The sequence below is a fragment of the Macrobrachium nipponense genome, chromosome 21 (genome assembly GCF_015104395.2).
Source record: "Macrobrachium nipponense isolate FS-2020 chromosome 21, ASM1510439v2, whole genome shotgun sequence".
NCBI classification, from domain to species: Eukaryota; Metazoa; Arthropoda; class Malacostraca; order Decapoda; family Palaemonidae; genus Macrobrachium; species Macrobrachium nipponense.
In genome coordinates, this window is record NC_087212.1 from 58,031,794 (window position 1) to 58,052,064 (window position 20,271).

General features: G+C 34.9%; 1 protein-coding gene across 4 annotated transcripts in view; it reads right to left on the reverse strand.

Moving 5' to 3' along the window:
• The window catches only part of LOC135198053 (acetylcholine receptor subunit alpha-like), a 953,996-nt gene that overhangs the window by 257,290 nt on the left and 676,435 nt on the right, over positions 1 to 20,271 (reverse strand). For all 4 annotated transcript variants that reach the window (XR_010310713.1, XM_064225444.1, XM_064225445.1 and 1 more), the window contains exon 3: positions 19,454 to 19,593. Coding sequence is in view for 3 of the 4 variants with exons in the window: in XM_064225444.1 (XP_064081514.1) it covers positions 19,454 to 19,593 (140 nt within the window). In the remaining variant the exon portion in view is untranslated. The remainder of the gene's footprint in view (positions 1 to 19,453; positions 19,594 to 20,271) is intronic.

The window sequence follows — 20,271 nt, forward strand, 5'->3', positions numbered from 1 at the left end:
CTTAACAGGCGGGGAAGGAATCACGTATCTCAGCATAATGAGATTTCATTAGAGTCATTATTTCCAGATGCCGTATCCGGGGAACGTCCTAGTCTCATAAATGGCGCCTCAGGAATATTAGTTTCCCTTTAAGTAAAAATCAGCGGCTCACCAAATGACTAACGTTCGTCACTTTATCTTCGAAGTCATTCAGTCTTTACATTCTGCAGAAAAATTAGAGGTTCTTTTTCCCTTGAAGAAACATATGTAACAGACAGCTTTTTTTCTCTCTCTCTCTCTCTCTCTCTCTCTCTCTCTCTCTCTCTCTCTCTCTCTCTCTCTCTCTTTGAGAAGAAATATAATCCACTTTCAACAGTCTTTGCCAGTTGTGTTACATTCTGAATATTCTGAAGGCAAGATGCTAAAAAGTCACAAAACTTGCTCGTGTGATACATATCTTTCTCATATACTGCGATAACGAAGAACGATGTTAGGATGTTGCCGACAAAATTTGCATAAAGTAACAATACCATTAAACTGACTCGCATGTCTAGGCTTCTTAGGACATCGCCTTAACTTCAAATTCAGCACCAATTTCGGCTTCCTGGTGTAAAGTTGCTTTTAGAGGCAAGACAACGAGCTTGTAACAAAGTCTTATAAGTCAATAGGTAGAAATGCCAGATTCAAAATGAGACCGAGGATAGAATTTGTTTAAAACGCGAAAAGGTCATTTCCAGCAATTTTCACAAGTGGAAAAAAGTAAGAGGACAAATTTCACCGAATTGTTTTGCAACCTTTGCAAGGGCAGACAGCAACAACCTGACTTTTGCGTCTCTGCCAATAATACATAGCCATTCTGTATTAGAGTACTTTTACATGGCATACTAGATTAGGAATTTGAAAGAAATACGATGACTATAAAACAGTGGCTTCAGTGTAATTCCTGAATGATTCATAAACGAAAGATGAAAAAAAAAACAGAAAAAAATAGTATATTTATCGACTTAGACAAAACTCGTGACCAATATCGGAGGGAACAATACAACACTGTTATCAAAAGAAATAGTGGCGTTATTTTGCGATAAACTGATGCAAAAAAGATACTTCACTTGTCATAGCGAACAATGGCAAATGAAAACGATGTTTTAACACGTATTTCATTGTTAAAAAAGCTATTGAAACTAATGAGGAGACATTTGTTGCATCGTTGCTCAGTGTTATGGAAACCAATGAATTTTTACGAGCATCTGTCGCATTATGCAGAACAGCACAGCAAACATGAGACATTGAACAGTGAATGGGTGGAAAATGCAAGGCTGCTACAGTGCATCACGACTTCGATAGTTCTCGCCAAAGAATCTTATCATGGACATGTTTAACGAGACCCGTGCACCGCTTGGAATAGGCACCAGGAAAACCGATGAGGTTTGCATTCTGCAGTGCTTCACATTAAGAATTCTAATTCTTGTTCAGATTTGTTACACTGATTCATTGCAAAATAAGGTGAATTTCCTCACTAACTGAGCGTCGACTATAGAATGTCCAACAGTTGATAAAAGATACTTTCATTCAGTGTACGAAGCACGTCATACATCTTCGTGGCATTTTACGATGGGAGTATTTTAGTACCTGATTCCACTGCTGTCAGTATATAACGCCGCGGGAGGTGATCCATCTGCCGTTTGGGTGTCATCATGGCCATTGTTACCTGGAGATTCCACGCAATGTCATGATATGAAATGTTCAGAATTCGCATCAAGAGATTTGGGAAAGCTGAAGTGCGTAGTAGGACTAGCATGTAATGTTCTGCAGTATATAAGCAAACTGAGTGCACACCAATACCGAGATGAAAAGCGCCTATTAAAATCACTTACAGGATTACATTTATGTCGGAGTCACACAACCAACTTTGTTCAAAAGAGCACTTGCCGGTTTTTATTTTTTTTAAACTATTTTACTAGCTGGCTCAAGACCATTTATTGCGGTGGTTCTCAAAAAAAATAATAATAAAAAAAAAAAAAGTCATGGACCGTTTCGTTTTTTGAGCTAGGGTAAATAAAGCAAGGACAATAAAACTTTTGGATTGAAATAAATCCCTTATAAAGGATCTGACACCTGATGATTGCAAATATATTTTTTTAATAGGAATAATACAACAGAATGAACGATCAATTATTTATCTGGATAAAATGGTTCTTAATGCATTTCAGTAAATGAAAAATATATATCAAGCTACAGTTTATTACCAGATATAGTGAACGTCCTGTGGACCACCCAAAACGTCACTTTGTACCACTCATGGTCCATGGACCACCAGTTGAAAACCAATAATACACTGTGAATGTCTGATGCATTAAAGCTCTTCCCTAATTCTCAGGTTGTTGCAAGGTTCTGCTTTTCTCTGGCGACATCCGCTTATAAGTAAGTATTTTCATATTTCAATATCAATTCCATAAAATGTTAGCTGACTGCTAACATGATCCCTCCTGCCATGTCACTCACTCCTTTGTTAAATTATCATGTTGTATATGACTAATACAAAAAAATACTATTCAATGCAGAGGGTACATAGTTCAGTGACATACTCGTGCATCCCTTTGTAAATAATACAGAAATTTCATTATTTTCATGACAGGATACAGAGTAACCAATAAACGCTCACTATGGTTAGTTATGATACGTAAAAAGTATTAGGCTTTCATCGTAAACTGAATGGTAATTAGAGAACACACACACACACACACACATATATATATATACATATATATATGTATATATATATATATATATATATATATATATATATACATACACACACACACACACGTATGTATATATATATATATATAATATATATATATATATATACACACATACGTAAATACGGAAACACACAGACATATTTACGATACGAGATTGGCTTTTGGAAATCGGTTAAAACATGTCAAGCACTGAGGCTTCAATAACATTAATGAATTCCGATAATGACCTAATAGGAGTGTATCTGTTGTCCATTGAACATTAAAATGTTCCATCTCCCAGCTATTCATCATTTACAGAATGAAAAAAAAAAGGAACAGCCATTAATGCTTCTAAATAAAAATAAAACTTTGAATGAAAAACGGGAGATTTAGCAACGGTTTTTCCCCTCGATACAAGCTATATAGCCTTCCAATATTTTAGAGGGGAATTTATTGGACAGTATTTGTAACGCCAATTTATAAAATGACAGTAATTCGGGTTATCAATATTCCTGGATCTGTTCGATGCATCCGGCATTTTGCTTGAGGAAGGTCACGATTTTTCCGATTTTCTTTTCCAGTTCTGATAATCACTAAAAGAGGCAGCATGAACGATTAAAAATTACCATTAATTATTTCAGCAATAATGATGTATTATGTAATAATAATTATGGTAATTATGATCATTATCATTAATTCCTTGAGTAAATGATGACGTCAGAAAATGATCACAATAATTCAACATATAATTCTAAAGATGATGCTGAATTACAAATAATCTGAACAGATCCTAACATCCTAATTATAATTATTCCGTCTCAACTCAACAGGTCTGTTCCAATTTTTATCTCCTACTACCTCATCTCTCCAGACGCACTACAACAATCATTATTTTACTTTTCATACCAAAATTACTGCTCTTTTCCCATGTTTAGCATTTTCCTTAGGTGTATATGAAAATAGTGCAAGCGAACATGCTTCACTTTAAACATGTCACTCACTCAATAATAATAATAATAATAATAATAATAATAATAATAATAATAATAATAATAATAATAATAATAATAATAATAATAATAAGGAACAGTAAATCCACAATAGTGTGTCTGTTTGATTTTGTAATTTAAAATACAAAGCAGAAAGCTATTTGTAAACTAGTCAAAATAACAAAGTTTTTGTAAAGTCACTTTGTGTAATTCTAGTCAGATTGACAAGGAGGACACCGCAGGTCATCGAAAGCTTTCTGTTTTGTATTTTAAATTACAAAATCAAACAGACACACTATTGTGGATTTATTTTTCCATTTTATTGACTCATGTATTTATGAGTTTTCTTTGAAATAATAATAATAATAATAATAATAATAATAATAATAATAATAATAATAATAATAATAATAATAATAATATCTTGCTGAAAAGAATGGCAGAGTTAACCGAATTGATCTTATAAAGAATTTTCTCTATTTTTATTACTTCGCAAGACTGCGAAGTAACTGGCATAATGTTCATGGTGTTTCTCTGGTATTGTCAGTACTAAAATATATGGAATATATATTTTTAATTGTATGTAAGGTACATGATGGACACTTCATACAATTAAAAAAATATATATTTCAGATATTTTAGTACTGATAATACCAGAGAAATACCAGATCTTTACACTCAAAATACCACACTAACACCTTGAATAGAGGTCAAGAACTCAGCAGCCTCGCTGATTATAAAAAACGTAGTATCAGAAAAATAAAGAAAATTCTTTATAAGATAAATTCTGTTAACTCTGCCATTCTTTTCGATAAGACATATATCCGAGAAGGTCTGCTTCCTGATAATAATAATAATAATAATAATAACAATAATAATAACCCTTGAATATGCACATATCTCGGCCAAAAAAAGACATGTCTTTCCATTAACAGCTTGACGAAACCATCGCAATATAAAAATTAACTTAACGAAGAGCGATAGTCCCATAACGAATGTTTTCATTTTAGCGTTTCCTCTCTCCCCTGTGATCATTATCTTCGTCGTACCCAAGTATAGTGCCTGGCGGAAAATCAGAACAAATGGCGGTAAAGTTCCAGGGGATTCATAATTCTAAGAAACTCGAAACAAGAGGACTAACCTTCATTAACAGGATATTCTCAACAGAAACAATCTTCAGCTAACTTATAAAACCACAACAAATGGCGCCTCTTTTCTTTCAGACATAGTAGCCATCTTGCTTGGTGAGACGTACCCGCGTGAAGTCAGATTAATCAACAGATATCACAAGTTTAACATACGACTAGAATTTGAGAAATATCTAGAAGTGTTCGTGAACTATCGGTGATAAGATTAGTGTGAAAATAGTAGGATAAAGCGTCTTCTAAGTTAGTTTATTAAGTGTAATACTATAAATCAGAACAAGATGGCAGTAAGTTCCAACTGCGGGAAGAGGTGGCGTAATTTGGCGTTGTTTAGCAGATTCGCAATACGATGAGGTAGCAGGAAGGGAACTGGCATTTCTCATCTATGAAATCAGCAACAGTCCTAACCAAAAAGATACAAAAGCATTCATAGATATATTAGAAGGATATAATCCTTCAAACTGGAAACAAATCTAATGAAACATCTTGAAAATAATTGAAGAAGTTCCAAATAAAATCAACGTGGGTCAAGAGACTCATAAAGAAAATATACATAAACCAACATATTCCGACAAAGAAAATGAATAAGGTGAATCATGTGAATATCCTAATTGATGCATTAGGAAAAAGAATGCCAAAAGCATGCAAACTGTGTAAGGTTTGGTTATAGCATAGTCAATCCACAAAAACCTAATCAGAAAATGTGCTGCATGCAACATTCCGACCCATCCACAGTGTGCTGAGGTAATACAAGATTTGAGAAAAGATACAAGAATTTTTTGTTCAACATGTCTATCATGGATAGACAATGTTATTAAATCAAGATTGAATGTACAAATAGTTGAGGATGAAGAAGAAGAGGAAGAAGAAGAAGAAAAAGAAGAAGAGGAAAACGGAAGAGAAGTAAACAAAAATGAAATGACAGAAAAAATAAGGAAAACAAAGAACAAGATAAAAGTATGGATGCAGAGGATACTCATTGATACTACATATGAGGCAATAAAGCAGCATACCTACGAAGAAATAAATTACGATATGACAACAGAAAAGCAAATCCCGAAGAGGCTCTACCCAGATCTATACAATGACGGGAAAGAGGAAAAAATAGACAAGAAAGACAAAATCTGCAACCTTTTGAAAAGAGGGGAATTGCAGATTTGGAGAAGATGTTACTACAAACATCCTAAGATATGTCAAAAACTATGAAATATATGGTAAATGTGCATATTTAGATTGGATATGGGGATGATTGCAGAGATCTGCATCCAAAAATATGTAAAAACCTAAAAGAAGGAAAAGGATGTAAGTTCGACAAAAATGCAAATATATGCACCCTGTAGCCATGAATCATAATCAAATAAATAACCAACCAAGTAATAAAAATCCTAAAAACCAAAATAAGAAAGAAACAAATAATGAGAGAAATCAAGAATATCAGGTAAAAGAGAAAAGCAAAACCACCAATGAGATATGCAGAGGTGTCAGCAAAAAAATTTCAAAAGCATCAGCTCCGAAAATTCTACTCAAGAGATAATAACTGTATTTATATGCAAGAGGATATTGCAGAAATGGAGAAAATGCAGATTCAGGACACAAAATGAATAATTATGATGAAGGAAGATCAAATATGGAAAAGTTGGATTTTTTAATGTCAGAATTTCTGGAAATGAAAAAAAGAACAACATACCAGAACAGGAAAGAGACATGGGAAAATCCTTATTACTACCAATATTAAATGAAGGAGAAAACACGCAAACCACTCATAGTGATGAATGCGCAGGGTTTGGTTTTAGTTACGAGTAACTCAAAAGAAAAATAGAGTACTTAGAAGAACGAACCCAAAATGAAAAGAAAATAGATATAATGAATATAAGTGAAACCTGGTATTCCCAAGAGACTGGGAATGATGATCAAATAAAAGGGTTCCAAACTTATAGATCGATAGAAAAAATAGGAATCAAGGGGAACCAGCAATATATGGGAAAGACAAAAAAACAAGGAAAAATATATGAGAAATATAGTAACTCAGAATGTGAACTAATAGCGGTAGAATTTGAATCTGAAAAATTGTGAACATAGTAATATATGACCTCCTAATACTAAAGAGTTTGACTTAATAATTGAAAAAATTGGATGATATATGTAGAAATCACAAGGACTGGACTATTCTCCTATCTGGTGACTTCAACTTTCCTTTCGTAGAATGGAAAGAACGAATAGGAGATTGTGGTTGTACTTATACATATAAAAAAGAGAGTAATAGTAGTGCAGAAGATAGAGCAATTTGAAAAGCTATTAGATATGCTACTAGAATACAACATTCAACAAATAAATCACCTGCCAAACAAGAAAGGAAAATACTTTAGACCTAGTATTTGTGAACGAGATGAATTATGTTAAAGAAATAATAGTTTATAATGCGAGATTTCAGACCATAATGTCATAGAATTAACAGTTCATTCCAAAGCAAGTGAAAATAGAGATAAGCAAGAAATGAAAAAGTGGGGAAGGATATGGAAAAAATACAACTTCTACAGTAAAAATATAAAATGGTCAGAAATTAATGAAGAATTAAACAAAGATTGGGATAACATTTTCGTAAGTGATGACATAAGGGTAAATACGGAGATTATATATAAAATATTGGAGAAAATAGTGGGAAAATATATACCGAAGAAGAAAAGTAAACATCATTCATGCATACCAAGAGACAGAAGGATGTTCCAGAAAATCAGAAAGTGGAAAAAAAGGTCTTGCAAAAGAAAAAAATGCATGGAAAGTTATAGAACTAAAAAGTAAGATAGAAAATGCAGAACAAAAAGATTATACAATCAAAAGAAAATGAAAAAACGGGACTTGGAAGAAAAAACCCTATAAAATATCAAGCAAAACCCCAAACTATTATACTCATATGCGAAGAAGATGAATAAAAGAAGAATAGAAATAGGCCCTCTGAGAATTGAAGGGAGATTAAACGAATGAAAAAAAGGAAATTTGCAACATACTGGCAGAACGATATAAGAGAGAATTCACCCCTAGAATAGATAATGAAGATAATGATATAGAAGTAAGGGACGAAAATAGTGAATATTTAGCTGACATAGATATTAATGAAGCTGATATTGTGCAGGCTATAATGAAATTAAAAATGGAGCTGCTGCAGGGCCTGATGGAATTCCTTGCTATTTTGTTAAAGAAAGTAGTTCATTCTATCGCAAAAGCCACTTGCAATATTATTAAGACAAAGTGTAGATACAGGCAAGATTTATGATGAGCACAAATTAGCATATATTACCCCTACTTTCAAAAAGTGGATCAAGACTAGAGGCAAGTAATTATAGGCCTGTGAGTCTAACATCACATATTATGAAAGTGTATGAAAGGGTAATGAAGAAAAAATATTATGAAACATTTAATAAAAAATAATTTGTTTAATAAAGGACAACATGGTTTCGTACCCGGAAAAAGTACACAAACCCAACTGTTAGTCCACCGTGAGAACATATTCAAAAATATGAAAAGCGGAAATGAAACAGATGTGGTTTATTTTTTAGACTTTGCAAAAGCTTTTGATAAAGTAGACCATAATATATTAGCGAAGAAAATTAGAAAACACAATATCGTGGATAAAGTAGGAAGATGGTTAAAGAATTTTTACACAACAGAAAACAGATTAGTTATTGCAAACGACGAGAAATCGGATGAAGCCAAGGTAATATCCGGTGTACGCAAGGTACGGTGTTAGCTGCAATACTGTTTGTTATTATGATTGAAGACATAGACATAATGTAAGGATTCGGTAGTGAGTAGTTTCGCAGATGACACAAGAATAAGTAGAGAAATTACTTGATGAAGATAGGAACGCGCTACAAAGAGACCTTAACAAAGTATAGATTGGGCAGAGGTAAATAGGATGGTATTTAACTCTGATAAATTTGAATCAATAAATTATGGAGACAGAGAAAGAAAGCTATATGCATATAAGGGACCTAACAATGAGACCATCACAAATAAGGAAACAGTTAAAGACCTTGGTGGATGATGAATAGGAACATGTTATGCAATGATCAAATAGCAACTCTGTTGGCAAAATGTAAAGCAAAAATGGGAATGTTGTTACTGGCACTTCAAAACAAGAAAAGCTGAACACATGATTATGCTTTATAAAACATATGTTCGTAGTCCACTTGAATATTGCAATAGATATGGTACCCACACTATCAAAAGGATATTGCACAAATAGAGAGTGTACAAAGGTCTTTACAGCTAGAATAGAAGAAGTTAAGGACCTAGACTACTGGGAAGACTACAATTCTTAAAATTATATAGTCTAGAAAGGAGAAGAGAACGCACATGATAAATTCAGGCATGGAAACAGATAGAAGGAATAGCAGAAAATATCATGGAACTAAAAATATCAGAAAGAGCAAGCAGAGGTAGATTAATAGTGCCCAAAACTATACCAGGAAAAATAAGGAAAGCACACAGGACATTAATCCACTACGCACCAGCATCGATAATGCAGCGTCTATTCAATGCGTTGCCAGCTCATCTGAGGAATATATCAGGAGTGAGCGTAGATGTGTTTAAGAATAAGCTCGACAAATATCTAAACTGCATCCCAGACCATCCAAGATTGGAAGATGCAAAATATACCGGAAGATGTACTAGCAACTCTCTGGTAGACATTAGAGGTGCCATCCACACTGAGGGACCTGGGGCAACCCGAACAAGATGTAAGGTATGTAAGGTAAGGTAAGGTTTGATAACTACCTCCTACACGCAACAGATTACATGTATATAGTATACATGTGTATATATATGTATATATAATATATATATATATATATAATATATATATATATATGTATATATATATATATATATATATTATATATATTATATATATATATATATATATATGTATATTATATATATAGAGAGAGAGAGAGAGAGAGAGAGAGAGAGAGAGAGAGAGAGAGAGAGAGAGAGAGAGAGAGAGAGAGAAATTTATATATTTATATACGCGTCTGTATATAAACTGCCGAAGTGTTGGCAAACTGAAATGAAATAAGTACACCCCAATGATAAAAATCTAATAACACTGCAATTCGAACGTAATGTATGGTGGGTCCCAAATACAGAATGGTCCTCCGTGGCTCTCAAAATGACAGTGTATTTCATTGTAAACGTAGGCCATTTTCTCGATAGATATTTTTGATCTATACTATTTTGAAACAAACTTCCCACGGATGTTATATTCCTCAAGACATAATTAGAAAATAAAGCGGACTTTGTAATAGGTCAATCTCAACATATCCAAAAGTTTCTCTTTAGGGATGTTTGCAAATAGTCCACAGTAACAAATAATATGGCCATGTTTAAAGGGAACTGAGTGTTTAGTGATTTAAAGGAGTCAGAAAAAAAAACAGAATACTGAAAAGTCGATTATGCATGTTAATATAAAGATTTTCAATGGGTTTTTCAGTTAAATATGCAAACAGCCAAATATGGAAATAGAAGTAATATAAGGTCCCTATTAAAAGCAGAGCAGAGCATTTGCTCAACTTAGCTACGTCGCCAAAAACCTACAGTATTTCATTTCAATGTTATTGCAGCTAATTTTAAGGTAATTATTGAGATATGTATGACTAACTGTATACTGGGAAAATCCCAATGAAGAAGAAAAAAGGGAAAGAACACTTTTTCCCAAGAATCAAAGCCAATACATAATTACAAGAACTGCACGATAAACAATAAAGTAGAGAGGTCTTGTCCGGAACTAATGTTACAACGTCAATAAACAATAAAATACAAAGTACACGATGACAGAAAATTGAACTTGAATATAGAAACTCAGAAATTTCTCCTAAAAATAATGAGCACACCGTTGCGTTGAAAATTGCCTCTGCATCAATCAGTACAATTTCGAAAAACGATAGAGAAAATTCTGCATGAAAGCAAAATACTTTTTTTACACGTGGACTTTTAATACAAACGACCTATTTCAGGGAAATCCCCTGGGTATGTGCTTCCTAATATATAGCAATTTTTTCACGTTAAAAAGTTAGGGGGCGCAAAAGCCCCACAAACTCTCATACGCTGCAACTTTTGGAAAGTTTCTCTCTCTCGACGTATTACGACCAGCATTTGGGATTTCCCCCTGACGCGGTCAAAGGGGAAAAGCTCGCTGATGAATTTGGAATCCTTTATTTTTAGGATCTCACTTTATATAACTGACAAAAATTGTACATTAAAGAGTTTAATCAAGAAGTTACTTGCGTCAGTGGAAATGAGCCTTAAGTGCCACTCTAGCATATAAAAAAGAACCATAATTATACGATGAGGACTCCATCGCATTGACATCAGTGGGTATATATAAAACCATCAACAACTGGTAATGATGTCTATAACACCCAGCAGCTGCAAAAACTATGGTTTTGCCCTTCTATTCCCAGTAAGAATCCTTTTCTAGGAGGAAAGGTCACTCCCGTAAAGATGACCTAACCCTTCCAGATATGAGGATTATTAAATAAATATAGGAAGGAATCTGAATTGGCGTATGGGATTCTTTCGTTAATTACAAATAGCCGAGATTCAGCATGCTAATGACACTCGTGAGACAAAGGATCAAGTAACAATTTATGTCGAATTTAACCTTCGATTTAACCATCCCAGCTGTGTTACGAATGTGACGCAATCAAATCAAACTGAAATAATAGGTTATATAATTTAGGATTTTACATGCAATTTAAAATGAATGTTCTAGATAAGTTGGTTACGTGTTTTAAGTCCAAATCCGTGCCTGCAATATGAGGGATGTTGAAACTTGACCCAGGATTCTGATATTCTTAAATACATTCATTAAGCTTGCAACAAGTTCACGTTTTTGCTCTTGCTCATGATATTATCCTCCAGAGTCGCTCGTATTTCTTTTTCAAGCCGAAACAAAGAAGACATCATTTAGTGACAACAACCTCTTCATTGAAATTTGCCTTAAGCTGTCATTCCAAAACCTAAACTTTCCACATTAATTTCGTCGCCTTCTTGAGGTACATCATTGCATTCGATGCATAACTACAGTAGATTCACATCAACCGTGCATTTGATGTCTAGGCCCGTCCCTTACGACGCTCCTGATTGCCTGTTGATAAGCTAATCACAGGGCTGGAAACTCTCAGTCTCTCTCGAGAGTTCACATGGGTAGGATCTATCTTCCACGTCTCCTGAGGGATACGTCTTTCAAAAGCATCCCTCGGGAGAGGTGGAACGTAGATCCTACCCATGTGAACTCTCGAGAGAGACTGAGAGTTTCCAGCCCTGTGATTAGCTTATCAACAGGCAATCAGGAGCGTCGTAAGGGACGGGCCTAGACATCAAATGCACGGTTGATGTGAATTTACTATAGTATATCAGGTCTTATAATGTATGCAAACCTAACATAAATGAAGACAGGTGAAAATGACATGACATCGACATTCAAGCCTGTGACTGTGAAAAGAGCAAAAGTAAATGTACTTACGTAGTTATATATGCAGTCCTATATTAGCATATGATGTCGAAAGTAGGAAGTGAAAGCGCAAATGCGTTCAAGAATGAAACCCTATTTCCAGTAACCATATCAACGAGCAGCAGGTGGATGTACGTCGCGTCTGCCTTGCTAAATCCAATCTGCCAAATCCAAACTGTATCCTTTAACTCTCACGAAGATATAACTTTGGGCTGGAATTACCGACTTGACGCTCCCAGTTGGAAATATGATTGTCATCCATTTCCGCCGCTCAAACACACTCATTCCATGCTTAGCATAACAAGTCAAAGGTTTGCATTGCGCCAATATTTCTGTGAAACCAATAACACGCGGACGCATAAACACAACACCCACTCAATATAAGCACCTGAGAGAGAGAGAGAGAGAGAGAGAGAGAGAGAGAGAGAGGTATACAAATTTTGCATACACTTATATGTATATACACCACGCTTGCAGCTTAATGCATGTATATGCATCACGGTGATGTGATAAGAATTCACACACACATATTATATATATATATATATATATATATATATATATATATATATATATATATATACATATATATATATATATATATATATATAATTATGCGTTCTTTACTGAAATGAAAATTACTTTACAAATATGTGCATAAACAAATAAATAAACAGACTTGAACTATAAACCGAAACCCTCCATCTGCGCTGTACCATTGTTATGGATACTTCAAAGGTTCATTGCCAGTGATGCCGGCACTCCAGTCTTTTATCAGAAGCAATATAGGCCAATCTTAAAGGCTGCCGGCTCCACTGACTCAGAGCCTCGTACATATCCCAATAATGGCCAAAACCAAAACTGATGCCGGTGGAAATGAGCACATACGAAAATACCACGTGAGAAATCAATGTCACATAAAAATGTCGCTTTGAAATATATTCCAATTTGAGAACCTCAGACTGACGGATTGGTTGAACTGATGCGGTCAGTCACAAACCAGTTGAAACTGTTGGTATGAATACAAGCATAATTTTTTTTTTCTGTTCTTTGACTGCATAGCAACTTTAGTTCCACAGGCAACATTTGCCAACACCGTGTTTGCGTTACTTCGTGGAGTGGCCAGTCTCCTTGGCCTTAGCTCATCGCAAGGTGTACCGAAATATATACGGGAACTGTACCTCTGTTGACGAGAGTACAGTAGGCCTCATAGTGAGTCGGTTGTAGCGGGACACTGAGCAGTGCTTGCTAAAACGGAGGGTTGAAGCAACCTCCTCTCATGGAAAAAAAGAGTAGAGGTAATTAAGAAAACACAAACGCACGCAAACACGCTCACACCCACACATGAACATACAGACACTATTATACATACATACATACGTATATTTATATTATGTATATTTATACATATTTGCATATATATTACATTATAATATACATAATATATATATATATGTATGTATGTATGTATACACTCACACACGCACACACACACACATATATATAAACACCTCAGTAACATCCATAAAATTGACCATAACAGCATCAAAGTAAATGAAAGAGGAAAAAATTTTGACTTATTCAAACTCTCTCTCTCTCTCTCTCTCTCTCTCTCTCTCTCTCTCTCTCTCTTCCGTGGATTTCTAACGGAAGACAAGGGCAGCAGGATTTGTGGTAGATTCAGGATCTCTATTGTTGGTATCACAACGCCATCAAATCTAATTTCCTAAGGTGAGAAATCTCTGGCGAACTCTTCAACGAATTCCTAAGAAAAATGAATTTCTGAGTGAATGTTTGTGAGGTCACTGATGCCCCTTTTTGCTCTTGAAAAAATAAGATTTCTGCCAACAATGAGACCAGATTTTATCCAATTGTTAGCACTGGTTCCCAAAAAGACTGGAGAGCTATCATACGAATTATAAATGTGAATAAGTGACTCACACGAGCATGAGATGCCAGCATGTTTATGTACATAGGTACACACATGTGCATGAAAGGAAAAAATGAAAACAAAGCACACGTGTATACCACTTCCTACAAAGAGATATTCTTAACTGATTAAATCTCTAATACACCAAAAGGTTTCTTCTAGACAGAAGAAGTCCAACTGAGAGAGAGAGAGAGAGAGAGGAGAGAGAGAGAGAGAGAGAGAGAGAGAGAGAGAGAGAACCAATTAACTTAAATATAGATAAATATAAGTGCATTATCTCTGCTACAGTACTTACAGCTAAAGAAGGTCCCCAAACTCTAATCCAAGAATTTGCTAATCACTCGCCTATCTAACAACTGTAGGAGCCGTAAGTAGCAAATGCATAAAAGGAACACTGTTCTCCGGTCACGGGCTGCCTTGAGTTCTATCATTTAAGAAAAGAGTTCCGTTCACAATCTTGACGAAAGAAAAGGCTACTCAGACGGAAACCTCGCCTAAATTGCTTTCCTGCTCTTACATACAAAAGCTATTTATATAGTTCAAAGGTCAGCAGCTACCATGCACATCACCTGGTTATACTGATGTATACAAACCTTGAACAACCTCGTTTTGTGTGTACGACATAGATAAGGATCAACAATAATTTAACTTCTGACAGGGAAATATGCATGTGTATAGCTTCGCAACCATTCCTCACAAACTTCATTGGACTTGCATATGGCAATGTGAATAACTCAAGAAAAGAGGATGTCGGAAAAAGTAAGGTGGACTACCCAAGATACAACAGCCGGACTAATATAGGCTCCGTTGATGCTCTCATTATAAACTACCTATAGAGAACCAAGTGACAGCAAGTGTCCTCCTATTACGGTCAACGGTAGTGGAAAAAACAGCAATTACTTGAGCACGATTCATATCATTAGCTTCAGAGTAATGTCCCCAATTAATGAGAAACAAATGGTAGTCTAAGTTCAGTAGATCTCAATGGATAAGATGAAAACTGTCTAAAAGATAAAAATAACAAGGAAGGAAAAAATAAGAGGGAATCTGATAACAACAAAAGCTGCTTAATCATCTCCAGGAAAAATTTATTATATAACTGATTTAGACGGGTATTCTGGTACCCAATTAAAATTCATATTGATAATACAAAACTCGAGGTAATGAAAAAACTTCATCAACTTTACTTGTTGAAACTGACACGCAAGTAACTGAATTGTGTTGTCTGGAAACCTAGGCTATGTTTCGGGACAGAATTGACTACAATCAAAATGTTCAAGTATAACACCAAAGTGGACACACACACACACACACATATATATGGGAATGTGTCAATGTGATCGTCTATGCGTACTACACGACACTTCCAATTAGATTTAAGCAAATCGACGACCATTAAGTTGATGTAAAGTCTAACGACATCTAATCCGATGCTGCTATGGAACTTAAAGTAAAAAAAATTGTAATGTCCAGGCTCCAACATTAACTAAATCTTGGGCCAGATTCTTCCTAGTCAATGTAACGTAAAGGAAGCTAGCTAGACTCTGTATGGATCCTGATTCTACGTAGCATTTTGTCCGGCGAAAGCTTTCGTCCGTCATATTATTTCTCCCTTTGCTACTCTCCGATGAGTAGTGTTTTTTCAAACACTTTGCTTATTTCCGTCTAAAAGTTTTTATATTCTTGTGAACCTTAAAGCAAATTTGCATGCATGTGCGCGTGAGTGTGCAGGGAGCAGAAACCATTACAGATGGGCTATGTATTGGCCTTGGAAAATACCAAAATATGACTCTTTCCATTGTATATTAACCTACATAATCGTATATTGGAACACAGCGTTTGAAGTCCTATAGTAATATGCACAGGAAATATTGCAATCCCTACAGAGTTTTAATGAAATTATTCTATCATCATCCCCAGTATGCCTGAAGCAAATTAATAACAAACTGTATTTGATGAATCCTGTCTAATGTACACGTATATATTTGCTCGTATCGCCAGTGGTCACTGAGACGTATTTTGCACCTGTAAGTCATTCATTTACGGGATTCGATTGATGTGGACTGTTCTATGCAGATGATGACACCTACTGCAACACTCAACAAAATAATCACACCGACATTACGTCACTCAAATTTCCCTCATAACCGAATAACAATAATACTCAGCGATTTACGAAATCCTTCGGTTTCGAGGTTCAGCTAAAACCCAGAATCAACATCAATTAATATTCCAAGTAACGTATGAGGAGAAATAACAAGGTCTGTTTGTACGCATTTCCACGAACAAAAACAAGCAAGAGCCTGACCTCCGGCATCCGCGGCATTACGTATAACTTGCGTTTCATTAAAATTCACTCGCCATGATATACTATATCGCATGAAAAATGAAAACCGTCAGCGATGAAACACCGCATAGCTTACGGCCAATAATGAAAAGCATCAATATATGCCCCCGTTTGGTATATTTCAAAGCTTTGTATAGAAGGGATACTACGGTAAAAATCCATACGGCTATCTGGGATGACAACACAGTCACATTTGATGTTAAGAGGACTGGAATAGCGGTGGTGCGGTGGCGGTGTTGGTGATAGTTGGCGCTGAAAGGGGGAGGGGGGGGGGGGGAGGCAGAAAGCTTCATTTGAATAGCATATTATTATTATTATCATTATTATTAATTCTATCATGTCGTCAAAACTTGAGTAATGGAGGAAGGTATCAGGTGCATTATACAGCTGCTACTTTTCAGTTTGCACAACCCACGGAAGAAGGACCTTTTAAAGCCATCTTACAAAACTTTATACCATAAACAACTATGTTATCATTAAATCCTACCTAACTCTAATATAGTGTAGGATTTGAGTGAGAACATGAAACGTACTCTGATGTCATCGCAGATGTAATGAGGCTTTATAAAAGATTTAGCCGTCTGCCTCGGTAAGTGCACGAATTCCCATACATACATACATACATACATACATACATACATACATACACATACATACATACATACATACATACAACATACACACACACACACACACACACACACACACACACACACATATATATATATATATATATATATATATATATATATATATATATATATATATATTTATTTATTTCTTAAGGGACCTAGACAGTTGTGGAATAGAAAAATAAGACCATACTAGAAAAGAACTAGAAAAGAACTGGAACGCTGTTTACGAATACATATTCCTTTTATCATTCCTACATTTTAAAATCATCTGGAAATGAATTAACGACCTAGTTAGAAAACGAATGACTACAGATATATCTATTATAGCCATGAGTGGATCATGAAGATAATGTAATTAAGCAAAAAGAAAAGGGAATATGACGAGAATCCGAAGTGAAATACAAACAAGTGGACTGAAAGCATATTTCTAAAATAACCCCAATCGCAATTTCATAATTACTAAAAGGAAAACAAGAACATTGACTTGGGAACAGCTGGGGTAAGTCCATTTTATGCCCAAAAATCAAAGTTTGATGCAGTTGCAAGGAAACTCTCGATTAACAATTACATAACGAAGAGCTCACGACAAGAACACGTGCACCCACAACCACACACACTATACATACATTATATATATATACATATATATAATATATATATATATATATATATATATATATATATATAGAGAGAGAGGAGAGAGAGAGAGAGAGAGAGAGAGAGAGAGAGAGAAAGGGGGGGGGGGCAATGTCCGGTAATCTATATCGCATACGCAAACAATTTTACAATTTACATTCTTGAAATTAACAACGCCTCGCCGCTCAATGAATGTATAATTACGGAGTCACGCATCTCATTTCCATTTGTTATTGAAATTATAATCCCACGTTTAAGCCATATACACGTAGAGCAACACAAAGAGGGGAGGAGCCCAAGCCCGGTAGGCACCCCACCCGCCAGCGTCCCCTTCCCAGTGTCATTAATGCGCCAGATTAGGCCATAACGGTTATTTCCGTATTAGTTGTCGCCCTCGATTATGCCGGTGAAAAGGCAAAACCATCCTTGGGAAACATACTGCTCGCGCTAATGAAGCAATTTGGGAAACAGTTACGAAATAGAAAGCTATTCACTATATCTAACAAATCAGGAGATACTTGGTTGCCTGTCTGAAACAAAAATTGATAACATTTTACAAACATTATCAACCAATGACTAGACATTGAGAGAGAGAGAGAGAGAGAGAGAGAGAGAGAGAGAGAGAGAGAGAGAGAGAGAGAGAGAGAGAGAGAGAAATCAAAGATGAAAAGCGTTAATGAAGTAAGTTAATATCTATTTTTAGTGTATTTCTTATGCAAAATAATGATTTTGTATCGAATTTATGTAAAAAAAAAAAAGCGTAATTACATATAAAAAACTACTTTAGGCTGCAAAATCCTCCAGGAAATACTGGATATTTTCTAAACTGGGAAAAAACTTCAAATCCTATGTACAATAAAACAATAGTAAAATCTTTTCGTTTCCAATGAAGGCAAAAACCGAAGAAACATTTCGCATACATACACAGCCATATAAGCACACACACAACCGTCTTTCTTTAACACGAAACCAAGTACGATAAATAATAAGTTCATCAAAGACCGCATAACAAGTAACACTATAAAGCTATTTACAGTATTACTAAGCAATAACAAGGATGTTGACCTATGATTGTTCTAATCATATAAAACTGAACTCGCCTTCCACGGAGAGGAAGCCAAAGAAACAAGAAGAGAAGCATTGAATTCAAAATAAAATTGCCGCTGCTTCTAGCAAAGTTAACTATCCGATTAGAAAAGATATTAATACGGACACTAGTGGCATCATAGAAACAAGAAATCTACTTTACTATATATATATATATATATATATATATATATATATATATATATATACACATACACACACACACACACACACACACACACACACACATATATATATATATATATATATATATATATATATATATATATATATATATATACGCAATCATATATAATACAAAGATATCATATACACTTTGGAAATGACTTACCGAAGACTGAAATTCAATCAATATATATATATATATATATAATATATATATATATATATATATATATATATATATGGCAAAACCTGAAGGCACTTGTACTTACCACATCAATCAGCTGTGACAGCTTCAGTTTGATTTTGACGATGAGGGGATCAGAGACGTTGATGACAGGCCGCACGAGCTTATTGTAATTAGAGAGTAGGTCATCGTACAGCCTCTTCGCGTCAGGATTTCCACAAGCACCTGCAAATAAGAACAAAGCAAACGCTGCTTTAGAGAAGGACGGAGAAGAGTTCTCAAAAGATTCTTAGTTTATGTCGAAAATGGGGCAATGATTCGTACAGATCTTATACTATACAAGGGGACTACACCCAAAAGGAAGGTCTAAATTCAGCTTTTAATGTTTCAAAAATCTATTCGGGAGGATACTTCATACAACTTCGCTAGTATCGTAGAGTCTAATCTTAAACATCCACCTCAATTAAGAAGCGTCGTCTCATTTGCACGACCTACAAGATCCATTTTAATCAAGCCATAAATAGAGAAAAATTCCCTGTAAGAAAATTGCTCGACCCTTAAAACTCGCTCACGCCTTAATTCTGGAGTCATATAACAACAAGGGTGACATCTCATTAAGTGTACAAATATGTGATACGTTATCATCCTTCCTCTTCATTACCAAGGTGATTATTAGAAGATTATCCTTTACTTTACGAGTCACATTTAAAAAAGATCTGTAACAATAGGCAAAGTTATCTAAAAACATGAAAATACTTTAACTACAAGAAGTCTTATTTAATAATGACCTCCCTTTGCCATTCAGATTATCTACTGACATGAGAATATTAGATATATAAATTATTCTTCAGTCAATGACGGACGAGCTATTCCACACGTTGAGTGTGTGTCATTTTTAGTAAG